We start from the raw sequence: 16503 nt of genomic DNA on the forward strand, positions 1-16503 counted from the left end.
CGCCGAACCACCAAGTGTTGGTCGACACAACGGGGACTAGCGTGTTGGCAAACACGTGAACCTCGGGAGAAAAATCGGTTGTCTCTTGTCATTTGCATTCTCCCGGTGATTGGCTTGATCTTCATCTTGTGATTAGTTCATCCCCTACACGGCGGTATAATCACCCTACTTGCTTGTTTACATTCTTGCAAACTAGTTGATACAAGTTCTTTAGTGTAATTAGAATTGAGAGCTTGCTTTGTTATTTACATTCATCTAGTTCAGCTCTTTAGACTAGTAAGTTTGTGTGCCTTATTTAACATTGCAACTAGAAGTGTCGGATAGGTGGCTTGCAACCCTTGTAGAGCTAGAGCAAGTTTGCATTACGCTATTTGTCATACTAATCAAATTGCTCTAGTTGATTTATAGATTTTTAAATAGGCTATTCACCCTCCTCTAGCCATACTAGGACCTTTCACCTACGACAGACCGTGGTGGCGTGGCCGCGTCAGCGCTGTGGGGGTGGCAGTAAGGGTGAAGCTTAGGTGCGCATGGCAAGGAGTGCTAGACGTTGCTAGGGGTGCAGCCAATTTGGCTCGAAGCGAGGAGATGGAAGCTACCCAAGGTGAGGCGGGCTGGACCTTTAACGACGCGGCGGCGGAAGCAAAACTCCAAATTGGAGTTTGGCCACGCCTCAATCAACACGAGGTGGGGACAGTTGGCCAGGAGACTTGATGGCGGCGCCAGAGACACCACGCCATGGTCCGAGATGACTTCACCCTACCGTATTCACTCCTGCGATGCAGTCGGCCATGGGAGAAAAGGGGGGTGAACCGGGGCTCGTCACGACTCATCTTGGAGGAACGTGGTTGTCACGACCCGAGCTATGCGCATGGCGATGCTACGAATAGCACACGTGCGCCATCGACCAAGCGTTGTCTCTGCGGCCGCTGCGCCATAAATGGCAAAGTGACGGGCAGCCGCAGAGGAGGGGCAAGCCCTCATGCACGCGGCTAAAGACCGGACACGTCACGACACCGCACGCGCAGAAGTGGCACCGCGACAGTGAGATGGAGGCAGTGGAGCAGCGGGTGGCGGGCCGTAGTGCAGGGGCGGCAGCGGGGTGGGGCAGCTACGCGTCAGGGTGGCACGGTGGCTAGGGCACCGGTCCCGCGTGGCGGTAGCACCGTGCGGCCAGGCTGACCTGCCACGGTGGCCATCTGAGCACGGTCGGGTGTGCGCACGCGTAGCGCCCGACGCCATGACCCTAAGACATGGTGACCGCACCCACGCGAGGGAACATGTGGAGAACGTGATGTGCATGGCTTTTAAAGCGCTCAAATCTTCTAAACGGTTGCTCCTACACCCAAACCGCCTTCACTACAATCAAGCTAGCACATGGGACTACCAAACCGAGCAAAGATACCATACCACTCCTAAACTCGATTCTTCATAATAAATCACCCAACTTAGTTGTGCCAATCGGTTTTCAGACTTAAGAATTTGACTAAGTCTTGAGCTGGACTTTGTTTCAAATTTGATTTCCAAGCTATTAGAAATGTTAGCAAGGGTTATCATCTTGCTAAAACAAAAGTTGCACTATCTTCTACAAAATGTGTACTTCAAACTTTATTAAGGTGTCACCTATCTGTTTTATAGCATTTTTGCTTAATAAAATTTGGTTTCCAACCTTAAGTGATATAAAATGACTATTAACTTTCTTTATGTATCATTTGTGTTAGCCATTTTTCATGCCAAGAAAATTGTTTTCGCACCTACTCACAAACATTAACACATAAACATGATGCTCATGAAGCGTTTTAGCAGAAGATTTGTGGTGTAACACCAAGGGTGTTACAATGTGGCTAGTACTACAAAGTCTCAACCACACACAGGCCTACAACGAATGGTCCTTAATCGACATAGGCGGAAGCACTACATGGAGACTACATTCTCGATGCAAGCCACCCGCCCGATCTCAATTTAACATTATCATAACCATGGTATTCACAACCCATAACCAGAGTTGAGAAGAGCAAGGTAAACATGTTTCTCTCTAACGATGAAACCATCATTCGACTTCTAGAAGCTAAGCAGGGCTAAGCATAAGAGGTACCGAGCTACTCATACTAGTAGGGTGCGACTAAGGATACCAGAATATCAAGGTAATCATGCAGCAACGGTATTCGACCAACTCCTTATTACTTAATGCACATCTCACAAGACTTAAAGTGTAATAAAGATTTATAAATACTAGAGAAGGGTTTATGCTCCGGGGCTTGCCTTGGTTAGTGGAGGTGTTAAGATCTTCTGATGAACCACAAATATTGAAACCAACCTCCACAGGTGGATTATCTTCCTTTGGAACTTGATCACCGGTCACTTCCTCGCCTTCGGTCACTACATGTGATAAAAGATGCATGCTTGACATGATGATATGCGCATAAAATGATGTATGCAAATTCATGGATGATTTCAAACAAGACTAACAAATGTTGAGTACAACTTTCCTTCACATAAAAACTAAGTTAATTACTCACAAAACAATATTAGTATTATTATTAGCAAGTTGATTATGATCACAACCAACAAGTAATTAGTTTGCCAAGGAACATTAGAGCTGTTAGTGCTCCAAGGTCTACAATTAACCTATAAACAAATTCAAATTATCTTATGATTTACCCTAATCATTTTTAGCATTTATTATTTAATAATTATAGCATGCAAATTAAGTGGATATTCAAAATTTTAAAAACAACACAAAACTTTTTGTGGAGCTAGGTTATTGCACATAACATTTACATAAAAAATTTCATGATAAAAATATTCATATTTTAACCTCTAAAAATTATAGAACAGGCATTTATTAATTAAAAGAGCTAATTTTTAAACATATAAAAATTATTTATTTTCATCATTTAATATTTTTCTTACATAGATCACATCATGTGGAGGCTACAAATTTGTTTTAATAATTTTATCACACATCTACAATTTATTATGAATTATACAAAAAACTGCATATTTATTGATTTTCAGAAAATCGAAAAGGAGTAAAAATTAATTTTACACGCGCGCACAGCCACCGCGGCTGACAGGCGGGACCCCCGGTCAGCGCACAGTACCACCGCGCTGACCGCGGCGCGGCGACCGTTGACCGGCTGGTAACTCGCCGACGGCGAGCTCGCCGGCGGTGAGGTCTACCCCATCGTGCTCCCCTATTCCTTGCGCACACACCGGTAGCGCTATACGAGCCTATAGCGCGGCAGCAAACACGACGGCGGCTCCGGCGCACGGCGGCGCTCCGGTACGGCGACCACGACCGACGGAGAGACCTCCGGCGATGGGAAATGCTTCTACACGTTCCTTTAGTTCCCGCGAACCCACCCAGGAGATTAGCTGGGCGGAATAGGGCTAGCAGCATGCTTGCCCGCGGCCATGGCGGCACGGCGAAGCAGAGTGTGGCAGCGCGGCAGCGGACCGGCCACTACAGCTTGGTAGAGGCCAAACGGAGGGCACAGGAGTAACCAGGATCTCAACGTAAAGCTGTTGCGCCTGCAGGTTGCGACGGAGACGGGACGGAGGTGCACGGCCGTCGGTGATGGCGGATACGGCGGCGTGAACTGGCGGTCGGGACGGCGTTCCGGTGCGTCCTGCACGGTAGAGTCAAAACTAAAGAGCCTATCACGGCCAAGAAATCAAGGTGGACTGAAGACGGAATACGAGAGGGCGTAAGGTGCTCTGGATAAGCCTAACCACGGCGGCGGTGGCGAACTGTCACGGCGGGAAACGACGGCGCGGCCAACTCCGGCGACGATAGGCGTGGAGAACGGTTTAAAACGAAGCGCAAGGAGTTGGAGAAGCTATCTGCGAGAGCAATTGAGTCGTAGGCGAGCGGTGGCGGAGAATTTGGACGGCGAAGCGAAGCTCGACGGCGGCGACGGAAAGGGAAGAAAGAGGAGACGGTGGCCGGCGCTGGCGTTTTATAGGTGAGGGCGACGTCGTGACTTTACCAGCACCTCGGCCACGCAGGCGTCCGCGCGGGAAACACCGCGAAGGCACGGACAGACGGCGGGCGGTGACCGGCCAGCGAAGCAGGCAGGCTGACAGCCCCGGTATCACTGTAGCAGTCTGGTAGCACGTTTTCTCCCTCCAATTTCTCAAATTTCCAAATGTAAACTTGACTAGCTCCAAAAACAAAAGTTGTGCATCTACATGAAGTATCCAACTTTACTTTAAGAAGCTACCCAAAAATCTTGATAGTTAGAAAGATTTTGAATTTCAAAGTGAGGTACTTTGAAACTTGAAAACAGGATTTCAGTTAAGTGTTTGAAATTTTGTTTTCGTTAGCAAATTTGGGATTTTATTAATGAACAACCATTTAACATTAACTTCAACCAAATACACATTATGAGAGGTCAAGTATCACACCAATCAATGAAACAAAGTATGCATCACTTTTATTTACAAAAATTGATTTTATAATTACCCAAACTTCGAACTTTAAAATTGATATTCAAAGACTTGAGCTCAAAGACTAAGTTAGAAAGCCAATTTTTAAATCCAACATTTGAGCTCAAATGTAAATATGTTTATCCCGAAAACATCATCACATGTTGAGTCTATAAGAAAGTACTCACTTTGTACTACAAATTTTATTTTGGAAAAAATTAATTGTTTAAGGAAATTTCTAACCATAAAATCAAAAAGTTCCTTAATTGGTATTATTGACAACATCTCATGTAGCATATAAAACACCACATTAGCAACATGTACATACTATATATGAAATATGAAATGCTTTTAAGTCATAATACTTGATACTTGTGCATGATGATGATGATTAGGGTTTTATTAGATGCTTAACACCGAGGGTGTTACAGAACTTCTGACATATATACTAAAAAAAGACCCTATTCAAATCTGGTCTTTTGGATTCCGATCCGAACTATTCCAGACTTGTGGGAAACTTGGAAAATACATTATTGAAAAGGTTTTCTACTCGGATAAGATGACCCTTATAAACATATTGGAGGATTATGGCCGGTTGAGGGATCCAACACACAACCGACAAAATCAATCAATGTAACTACCTCTCTTTTACCCTCTCTTTCCCATCTAGTTCTTCCCCTCGTTCTTTGTCACTACTGCAAGGCTGGTGGATCGACAACAACGAAGCCCTAGGGCGGTCAGGCCGGCTAGGGCAGTCTATATATAGCCGCCGCATGCTCCGACATGGTCCTGGTCCTCTTGGTTGTGGGTTTTCGGGTTTCAAGAGACCTGATCGGTGTGTCTTGCATATCGTGCTCCCAACTCTGGCAACATGTCTTGTGTATTGTGCTCATAGCTGAAGGCACTAGCTAGGTTCATGTGCGAACAAACCCTAGACACTAGCCAACCTAAAAGTTGACTAGGCCCTAATCCAGCGATCTAACTCCTTACAGGTATGGTGACCTAATTAAGTGTCATAGACTCAATTATTGTCTTGCGTTCATAGAATCCCCGATGATAATATTGCCCTGGAACTGCTTTTGGAGCAGCTTTTCATCAAAAAGATAGGAAGTGGATAAATGCAAAATTTCTTGAAAGGTTCCCCACTAAACGCTTCTCAAAACTGAACCACGAGGGTCCATTATTCCTAGGAAGCAGCACGGGTGGAGCTTCTTGTCGCTTTTCTGGCCCATGCCTACATCTCCACAACTCTGCATCACCATTTCTGAGCTCCACCGGTGCTGAGTGCAACCGGTGCCAAGGTCACTCTCTCCGTTCATGCTGAGCGCCACCCGCCTGGCTGCCGCCCATTGGCGTGCATGACCTGACTCCCCACCGACAAGCACCGTCAAGCTACTGGTCAGCGCCGCGCCCTCCCAGTAGACTCCCCACCAGATCTAGAGTGAGCTGCCCGTTGCCTCCCCACGGCGATGGCGAGCACCTACGCGCTACTGCCTCCCATGGGACTGCCACCTTCACCTACACGCAGCCGCCCGTGGGAGCGCCGCCTCCACCTGCACGCAGCCGCCTTCGCCTGAGCATGAGGTCCCCTAGATCGTGATTCTTCTCCAGTATTCCTCTTAAAATGAAACATGTGTCACTATGACATGTTGTCGAAAAAGTGATTCTTCTCCAGTAAGATCCTCTCTGCTCATCCAAGATCTGGCCGCTGGACCCTTCTTCAGCGAGCGTACCTTCAACCGACGGTCCTATCAACCAAATATGTAGCTTTTTATATCCAAGCTTCTAAAAACAAAAGCTTTTGTGAGCAGATAGCCAATAGCTACTAGCTTATCAAATAATTCTAGCCGTTCCAAACAGGGCCAGTATTATCGACAAGGTTCTAAATCTATGACTATAGCTACCGCTGTAGCCGAAAATAGCTGATGGACAGCATCGCCACTAGGAGAATTGAGTTTTAAGCGCTAATAACTGTATTTAGCCAGCTATATCGTTGAAATGCACAAGTACTCAATTAAGGAAAAGGAATTGAAACTGGCATTTGTCATTGCTAAAATAATGGCCGGACTATTACTAAGCTCAACTAAAACATTACCAATGAAGTTTAGCCGGTAAAAAGTCTGAAGCAATGTAGTATTCTGTGTCACTGGGGACCACAGACAGCAGCGCCTTGCTTCTCGTGTTGATCTCGACCATCCATACAGTCTCATCTGCGTCATCGATGAAGTAGTGGTTCTCGCAGACCAGCAGACGTTGTCAGGATTGTCGGAGCTCACGATGGGGTACTGTGGGGCCACACGCGGCAGGTGACCGTAGCTGGGGAGCTGCCAGAGCTCATCGCAGTCGAGCACACCGTCCTTGACCCACACCATTCCCTCCTCCGTCCTCAGGGTCAGGGTCCACGTCGTCACGTTGAAGGCGAAGGTGGAGCGTTCTCACGAGGTCTTGCCTGGGCCGCCGCAGCAGCAGCGGGGAGCAACGCTGAACCTCACGGCACCAGGGCCGGCGGCGGCCAAGTTGCGACAATACAGCATGTCCGGCCGATCGCTGCTGTGGTAGCGCGTTTTGGGGGGCGGCACAGACAGCGGTACATATCGGAGTTTGGGGTTCTCTTCCGACATGTCGCAGAGGATGAAGCCGCTGAGGTAGTCGACCCAACACATGAAGCGGCTGCCGACGGGCACCGCGGCGTCGATCACCGTCGGGTGCCGCAGCTCGCCTTCTCCCTCGTGGTGCACGATGGGCAGCCGCTTGAGCACCCAGTCGTGGCCGGGGCGGAGCACGCAGTGCTCGGCCGTGCAGTACAGCGCATCGTACCCCACCTCGAGCTGGGCCACCAGGACCTCGCCATCGCCGAGGCGGAGTATGCAGGTGTCGTTGAATAAGGACAGGTTGCGGGCCTCGGCACTGCGAGTAGGAACCTGGTGGGCGTCTTTGTCTCGGTCAAACTGGTTGGAAACATAGCAGCCGGGGAGCAGGGACAGCGACGGCGTCCGGCCGGTGCCACGACCAGCCTCGTACAGGAAATACTCGAACATAACACATGAGCCAAAACCAAGTCTGGGTACCCTCGACTCGATGAGGACGGAGTCATCGTGGGCCGCGACGATCTGGAGTTGGAGATCCTTGGTGTCCTTGTCGTTGTCGCTGGACGGTGTGCTGCCTATGCCGGCTAGCAAGTCGTAGAGGAAGCTGGAGCGTTCTGGCGGTGCCGCGATGCTAAAGGAGACGCAGAAGGGTAGGCCAGAGGAAGTGCAGGAGGCCGCCGTGGTCTTGGCATCGGCGGCGGAGGAGCGGCTGTCCTTGAGGATGGTGCGGTTCAGCAGCACCCAGCGGGGCGCGGCTGCCGTCGGATCAGAGGGTCCACTATCGGTTAGGGTTTCCATGTTGCCGCCGGAGCCTTGTATGAAACCGATCGATGGATGGATCACGAGGAGAATATGATCGATTCCGTTTCAGCACCTCCATTTATATAGGCCGATTTGTTGTCGCTCTTAGAGCATCTGTGGCGACCCCGTATCCCCATAAAACTGTCATATAGAGGGAGATAAGATTATTCCTCAACAAGACCTTTTTTTTGTCGCCACCAAAAAAAACTCCTCTAGTGGAGTTGCAAGAAATTACCCACCATGCCATCCGTTACACAGTCTAGCATACCGTTTCGCTTCGTTCATTTTCTTTCTCGCAACCCATCACTACACTACACCATAACACTGCATCCCCTTCAGACATCTGACGCTAAAAATTATATTTGGCGATGGATGATCTGACGCTAAAGATAACTCAGAGACCATCTGACGCTAAATCCTCATTTAGCGATTTAGTGTCTATCGCTATAAGTATTCATATTTAGCGTTGAACCATCTGTCGCTAAAGCCAAGTGTACCGTCAATTTGTCTGTCACTAAAAAATGGGCCCCACGCTGACCTCGCGTGCCCCACAATATGGATCAAGACAAATAGCCCATCACGGCCCACACTCACCGCCACAACAAGCCTCCCCATTTCCTCCCCCTCCCCTTCCACCCGCAGCTCCCCGCGCCTAGAAGGGGAACCTAGCCACCGCCGCCGCGCAGCACGCTGCCCATGGCCTCCTCATCGGAGAACACGGGCGCGCCGCTAGAGGAGGAGCAGCCCCAGGCCCCGCCGACGCCAAACCCGGGGCCTACTGAGGCGGCGGCGCCTGGCGAGGCGGAGGAGGAGCCGCAAACCCTAGAGCGGGTGCAGGAGGTCTTCGACAGGGGCGCCAAGGCCATCGAGGACGAGGACTTCGTCGAAGCCGTAGACTGCCTCAGCCAAGCGCTCGAGATCAGGTTAGGGTTTCCTTTCCCGCTCCGATTTCCCCTCCACTTCTGCGACATGTAGCTGTGAAGCGACTCCGCGTGTCGGTGTATTTTGGAGCAATTGGCGGTTGGTACAATGCGTTTCTGTCCGAATTTGCTGGTTTTCGCATCGGCGCTTGGGTGTCTGGATTTGCTGGTCTTCGGAGAAAGCTGACGCTGAAGAAGGTATATGCTTACCACGTACATCTAAGCAAAGTTCACTGAATCGCACTTTAATTCTGTCTCTTTTTGATCTATTATTACCAAACACTAAGTTTGATCTCTTTCCCTTGCTTTTTTATACCTGCTAAGTATTCTATAGAATGCAGTCTTAAACTCCTAATCAGTAGTGTATCTCCTGTGTCACTGTGTGCTTGCAAAGTATTAGTTGAGTGCTAGAACTAATGTCTTCAATCACTATCAGCATTCCATAGGATTCCATTTCATTGATGTGCTATTTTTTTAACAATATTTGTGCTATATATTTTAGTATATGAGTAGGAGATAACATATATAAGTTTGTTTATATCATCATATGTTGATCATATTTCAAACTGGACCTGATTTAATGAGTTTCTTCTATACTTGTATATTGAATGCTAAGTATGGAGTGTTACAACTCATGTTTTTCATTGCAATCAGCATTCAGTTGGTTCATCAAAGTGGTTTGTTTTCTTGAACAATTTTTGCGTTGTCTTTAGTAGGTGAGTTAGGTGATAACTAGAAAATCCTTCGAATGCTCATGCATTTTAAATAGGTCTGATTTTAGATATTTTATTCTAGATTTGTTATTAAATGTCTTCTGTACATGAAGAGATGCTAGGTTAATCAGATATGTATCTTTGGTGCACTTGTGTCATTTGATTCTCATGCAACTAGCTGTGTAATCATTTTGCTTGCAGACACAATTCTACTAATAAAGGAGCAACTAGTAGGTTAATGTGACAGTAATATAACTTTGCTACTTCACCCAACAAGTTTTATAGTTTAATGTGATGGTAATATAACTTCCAGATGGAGAATGTTCCTATATACTATTGGCCAGCCTTTTTTATTTCATTTATGATACTGAGCATAGTTATCGACCCATACAGTTCGTGATCATAAAGTAACCATGATATCAGATCTGCCTTGTTTCATCGTCGGTTCTTGTTGAAGGTCATTACACTGAGTGAGGACAACATGATTCTTGATGAGGAGAACAAAAGGCTGTTGTGTTTACTGGAGGAAGAGCGACGGCGCCTGTCTGAAAGAAAGAAATCTTCCTGTACATCCACCACGTAAATTGGTAAACTTTGTTGTGTGCTAAGATGAATGATTTTGTTGCAAATACATGCAAGTAGTCTAGCTTGAAGGATGGCAGCTTAGATGACTGGGCTCTTGATTCCGATACTGCAGATTAGCCATTTCATTTGAAAACACTGAACAAACATGGTTATCTTATATAATGCTAGGAACCAGCAAATAACATTTAACTCACTACTGTAATACTACAGAAGTGATGATTTCATCTTGTTCCATCCTGACATACACTACTGGAGGCGCATGCTTTGCCGAGGGCCTCTGGCCCTCGGCAAAGGACTAGAAACCCTCGGCAAAGGCTTTGCCGAGGGCTGCCCTCGGCAAAGACCCCTCGGGGAATTTTTAGACGGCGAAGGGGTCTTTGCCGAGGGCCCTTTATCGGGCACTCGGCAAAGCCTTTGCCGAGGGGCAGGATGGCCCTCGGCAAAGAAAAGACGCCGTCAGATGCCGGCGCCGTTGGCGGTTTCTTTGCCGAGGGCCGACCCTCGGCAAAGAAATGGTTTTTTTTTTTGAATTTGTTTGCCGAGGGCCGACCCTCGGCAAATAAAAGTTTTTATTTTTTTTTAAATCTTTGCCGAGGGCCTCCTCTATGGCCCTCGGCAAAGAAATTTTCAGGATTTTTTAAAAATTCTTTGCCGAGGGCCAGCCCTCGGCAAAGAAATGGTTTTTTTGAATTTTTTTAACCCTTTGCCGAGGGCCTACACCCTGGCCCTCGGCAAAGAAATTGGCAGGATTTTTTAAAAATTCTTTGCCGAGGGCCGGCCCTCGGCAAAGAAATGGTTTTTTTGAATTTTTTTTAACCCTTTGCCGAGGGCCTACTCCCTGGCCCTCGGCAAAGAAATTGGCAGGTTTTTTTTCCAAAAAATCTTTGCCGAGGGCTATTGCTTGGGCCCTCAGCAAAGGACACTTCTTTGCCAAGGGCCTTGGTCATTGCCCTCGGCAAAGAGGCAGAAATTTAAATTTTTTTTTTGTTTTTTCCATTCCATCGACACAAGCATTTCATATATATACATATATATATATATATCACACAGAACCCATTTTCTCACAATATATCACAACCATAATTGTGAACCACAAATCACAATATATTACAACGACAAGTCACATGTTCATCATCATTCACATGTTTATTACGACAAGTTAATAAAATCCAAGCACAAGTCACAATCATAAATCACAAATCACGCTAAAGTCCAACCACATCACCTAGCACGAGTCCTCATCAAGCTAGCCTATGAGACGATGGTGAAGGAACAGCAGGATCACCCGGTGACGCACTAGCGGGTTGATTGGAACCCACGGACTAAAGCTGCACAAAGGAGCAGAGATTGCATGTGTGAGTAATCCGGGAAAACAGTTTTGAAACTTAGAGATTGCATCTAGTATTGTAGGAATACAAAAAGATTAGACTCAATTGAAAATTTCGGCAGCACCTCCCCTGCACGGGGAGGTTTCCAAAACCTGCAAGAAACGACGGCACGAACGCCGACATCCACAACGGCACGAACGCCGACATCCACAACGGCACGAAGGCCGACATACATGCAAAGCACAAGCAAAAAGTGAACTTTCATACTTACAGGAGTAGCTGCAGGAGTAGGAGGTGGAGGAGCTGAAAACTGCACAGGTACACCCGATGCTTGCCCAAGACTTTGCATGATCACCATCATCTCCGCCATCTGCTTCTGCGCGGCCTCGAACGCGACCTTCTGGGCCTGCAGCTGTGCGGTTAGCTCCGCGTTCTGCTCTTGACTTTGCCTTTTTGTTTCTTGCAGCTCGGCCTACAATATTTCACTCCAATGTATCAGTAATGCAAATCTAATTTAGGTGTTTAAATATGTACGTACGATGAGTAAAACAGGAATTACCTAGAGTGCTTGGACCTGCTGCAGTGCTGGAGACGGCCGTGGACGTATGGGCTGGCTGGAGCTTGTGCTCCGTGCTCGGATAGCGTCGAGGGAGGGAATAGTGGTGGAGTCGATGGCGCCGTCTGCAATCCACAGCCACCCGTGCTTCTTGCCTCCTCCGAGCCTCATGATCGCCTCTGCATCAATGGGCTCAGTGCGCACATTGTAATCTTCTCCATAGATCCCCCTTACCGTTGACGTGTACTCTTGGACTTTAGTGTACACGTTCGGGTCGGAGTACACCTGGGGCGGGGCAGCCGGGTCGAAGGAGACAGAGGACGACGCCCTGCCCATGTGAGACATAGCCCACACAGAGAACTCCGAGATCTCCTCGCCCGGGTGCGCAGCCTCCTGCGAGAAAGACGGGAAGATGGTGAGAAATCAAATAGAATTGAGCGTCAAAATAAATGAAAGAAATCACTTACGTATGCTTGTTTGTATCCGGGGAGGCTACGACTGCCTTGATGGTGAGTTGGACCTTGCCTCATCAGACGCTGTTCCCGCTGCCTCTCGTGCATGTCAACAAAGTCCTGTGATAACCACTTGTCCACGATCATGGCCCAGCACTCAGGATACGATCGGCACCACCAGGGAATCACCTACAAGTCATCAAGTATTTGACATATAAGAAGAAATTGAACCTACTTAATATCAGAACGAATCATTATGAATGTTATTCGCCTACCTCAAGGTACTGGTCCCGGGTCAGCGTAATCCGTCTTGCTTGAGGCTTGGGGAGGAACTGCCTAAGTACCGATCACATGTGGAGATGTCTGGGTTTCAGGCATCCGACGTCGCAACTCGCTCGAAGCCTTCTCAATTTTTTACCACAGCCTACACATGTGATAACATGACATCTCGCCAAGTTTCGTGATTTTCGGACTTCGTATGGATTTTATATAATTTTAAAACACTTTCCTGGCAAGTCGGTCACCATGTTACGCGAACAAGATGCGTGAAAATTTGATGCGAGCTCATGGATAGGGACTCAACATGCACCAATTAACATGAATAACATTTTTCGAAACACTACATTGCAATATTCCATGCACCTGCAGTTCAAATTTGACATATTCAAAAAAAATCAAAGAATCGAAATAAATTAAGGAAATATACAAAAAAAATCAAAATTGGCCTAAATTTTAAAATTGAGTTCAAAACAATGTATTGTAGCACCACAAAAAAACTGGGCTAAAAAAACCAAAAAAAGGGCTCTTTGCCGAGGGCCTGACCCTGTGGCCCTCGGCAAAGAATTTTAAAAATAAAAATAAAAAATCTTTGCCGAGGGCCTATCCTGGCCCTCGGCAAAGGTCTTCTTTGCCGAGGGCCTAGCCTCGGGCCCTCGGCAAAGCCAATTTATAAAAAAAAATTTGGCCAAAAACTGGTTTTTAAAAAATCTTTGCCGAGGGCCTGGTCTGGGCCCCTCGGCAAAGACTTAAAAAAAATTTGCCGAACCTTTGCCGAGGGCCTAACGGGTGGCCCTCGGCAAAGTTTGACGGGAAATGGCCGCCGTGACCCAACGGGCCTACTTTGCCGAGGGCATCTTTGCCGAGGGCCGAGACCCTCGTCAAAGATTTGATTTGCCGTGGGCCTGTCTTTGCCGAGGGCCGTACCCTCGGCAAAGGCCTCTTTGCCGAGGGCTCCTGTGTCTGGCCCTCGGCAAAGAGTCTCTTTGCCGAGTGCCCGATATTTGGCCCTCGGCAAAGCCTCAGGCCCTCGGCAAAGTACGCGTTTCCAGTAGTGATATACTGGTGCAAAGATTATCCAAAATGCTCGATTACTTGTGGAAAAAATTGGAAGGCCACTGGAACTGGATACGGACGGCATTTGGTGTGTTTTGCCTGGCTCATTTCCAGAAAACTTTACTTTCAAGACAAAGTGAGTAAACTACAGCAATTAAAAGTAATTTTCAAACAAGCTGTTTTGTTTTATTATTATGAAACTCTCCTATAGCTGCTCTCACTAATTCAAGGCTGGATCATCTATCCTAGACATTTCTGTTGAAATGATTGCCTGAGTTGGGTCTTGAGTGTAGTATTTGCTGGATTGCTTTTAATCCTTGTGGTTTCTAGCTTTTCAGTTTGTGCTACTACTTGTGATTTGATCAAGGAGTTTGAGCATTGAAGTTACCAGGAAGCTAATTAAATAAACGTAAAATCAGCATAATTCCAGAAGTAGTTGCCATTTTTTACTGCACATTGAAGATTCTGAAGGCAGAATTTTGACTACTAATTCTCATCACAATAGTTAAGAAAAATCGTCAAGACGACAGAAGAGTGATGCCATGAAATATTTTTTTTGTACTTCTGCTACTTTTATGTCGTAAATCTAAGTATTTGTTAATGGCCAAAGTGCCGAGTGTTGCCTACATTTGTATCATAGTGCTTGTGTTTTGGACTGGACGTAGCACAAAATAACTGCTGAAACTATCTATTCTCAAGTGATTCATTTGCAGTTTTTTGAAGATGGAAATTCTCAACACAAGCCTTTATACTCGATTATTCAAGTTATACTTCAAATCATTATTCAAGTTCTATATTGTCATGGTTGATCCTAGTGTTATTACTCTCTTGGTTTCTTTGTTCTACTAGACATTGAAAGACCCAGTAAATAAGACATATACAACACACAGTGAGTGTTCCATTGAGTTTGAGGTTGATGGACCTTACAAGGTGAGTACTTAAATGGTATTACTGTTTAGTTTAGTCTCTTTTTTTGTAGTAATTCTGTTCCTTGGTCTAATTTTTTGTTATAAAATACTGATCAAACTTACTTTGTTAACCTTGAGGTGAGCTGAAGCTCATAAAAGTTTTTCAGGTATATGCTTCCTTTCCGCACCAGTTACTTCAACATTCTCTTTATTAACGTTTTAAATTTGTTCACACTTATTAACAAATAGAAACATCCCGAAGCTGAACTACAGAGGGGAGAGAGTCCCTGCCTGGATAGTATTGATTTATCATAATGATGAAGCGCTATTGATTGAATAATAGAAGATTAGGCCTATGTTTTATTACATTGTTATTGTGCATTGTAAATTGTTCCAGCTCTAAGATGATTTAACATTTACGAGTTCTTGAGCATGAGGTATTGATGATAGAATGTTTAGTGCTATGAAGTGAAGAGGGGGTTTGCTTTTCCTTTCAGTTTTAAATTCATAGATACCCAGGGATGGATCCAGGATTGGGTTAGAGCCCAGGGCTGAGATAGTTAAAACATACTGCAATTCATTTTAGCTTCAACATTTGTACATTTTCTTAAGTTTGCTTCGATGTAATTTTAGGCCTCAAACCAGGGCTGGAGCCTGGGTCCTGGCTCCACCCACTGGAGATACCTTATGGTTCAATACATGAGGTGCTGCTGTGTTGTTTGTTACGATGTCTGCTCTATCATACAATTCATTACATGAGAGTGGTAAATGATAAGCAATTCCTTTTTTATGTTTCTTTTTCTGCGGCATCTTGTTTGAAATCCTCAAAACCAAACACCATAGTGCTATCCGGGCTTAGTGGCAGTGGCAAAACCACTCTTTTCTACCAGGTAACTTCCAATATTTTTGGTCTGTGAAGTATACGGTTTTACAAGTGAAGAATAAGGTTGTGGTACTGGTATCTAGTTTGCAAAATAATGTCCGAATCTCATTTGTTGAATTATATTTAGGGTGTGATATCAGCATTCTAGACGGGCATCATTTCTGCTTGTTATCATGCTTTAACGTATATCTTTCTTATTTGATTTGATTTTGTTGACTGTACTTGTATCTTATTCTTGAAGTACTGCAATGCAGATGCAGTACCATTGGAAAACCAGAATATTTTCCCCTTTTGTCTATTATAGATCATTTGGCGTTTGTATCAATACCAATGTACAAGTAGGTGGGTTATCTTATACATTATCTTTTGTTGCTCTCCTAATTCGTTTGTGCTTGTCAGCTTCGGGATGGATCATCACATCAAGGAATTGTGACTTCTATGGAAGAAAACAGTGATACTTTTGTGCTGCACCAGGTATCCTTCATGTGATCCTATCAAGGAACTAGAGGAACATGTGGCATTAGTTCTTTTTTGTTGTTGGCAAAGATTTTGTGGCATTAGTTTGCCCATGTAATATTAGGCGAGTTGAATTATTTGTATTTATCTTTCCTATGGTTAACTTGACTTTCTTAAAATATTTAGGGCACTCCAGTGAGCGAGCGTGCTGTTCCAGTAGCTATATTCGAGACAGATCCTGGTACCATTTTACATAAAAACTGCTCCTTCTGCATCAGTCAAACTGTTCCATTTACTTACCCTCATGCTATCCATGTACCTTTCAGAGATTGCAAAGCATTATTTAAGGAAATGGTGTAGAATCTCCTCTGATGCAAGCATTCGATCTATTGTTGATTTGTCTTGCTACAAGCAACGCCTAAGTTCAGCTATTCAGAAAATCATAACAATTCCTGCAGCAATGCAAAAGGTAATATACTCCCTCTGATTCCAAATGTAGGTTGTTTAGGAAATGGACATGGACTCCAATGTGACACTTTGAATTGTAATT

At 45.7% G+C, this 16503-nt stretch overlaps 1 protein-coding gene across 1 annotated transcript; it reads right to left on the reverse strand.

Annotated features, from left to right (window-relative positions):
* Positions 1 to 11861: 11861 nt before the first annotated feature.
* On the reverse strand, positions 11862 to 12715 carry LOC136487160 (uncharacterized). The gene is made up of 4 exons (XM_066484284.1): positions 12650 to 12715; positions 12390 to 12563; positions 12078 to 12315; positions 11862 to 11875 (listed from the first exon to the last, which is right to left on the reverse strand). Exons 2-4 carry the CDS (start codon positions 12519 to 12521, stop codon positions 11862 to 11864), a joined length of 384 nt encoding a protein of 127 aa, XP_066340381.1. The 5' UTR covers positions 12522 to 12563; positions 12650 to 12715.
* Between the last annotated feature and the right edge of the window lie 3788 nt (positions 12716 to 16503).

The sequence above is a fragment of the Miscanthus floridulus genome, chromosome 10 (genome assembly GCF_019320115.1).
Source record: "Miscanthus floridulus cultivar M001 chromosome 10, ASM1932011v1, whole genome shotgun sequence".
Classification (NCBI taxonomy): Eukaryota; Viridiplantae; Streptophyta; class Magnoliopsida; order Poales; family Poaceae; genus Miscanthus; species Miscanthus floridulus.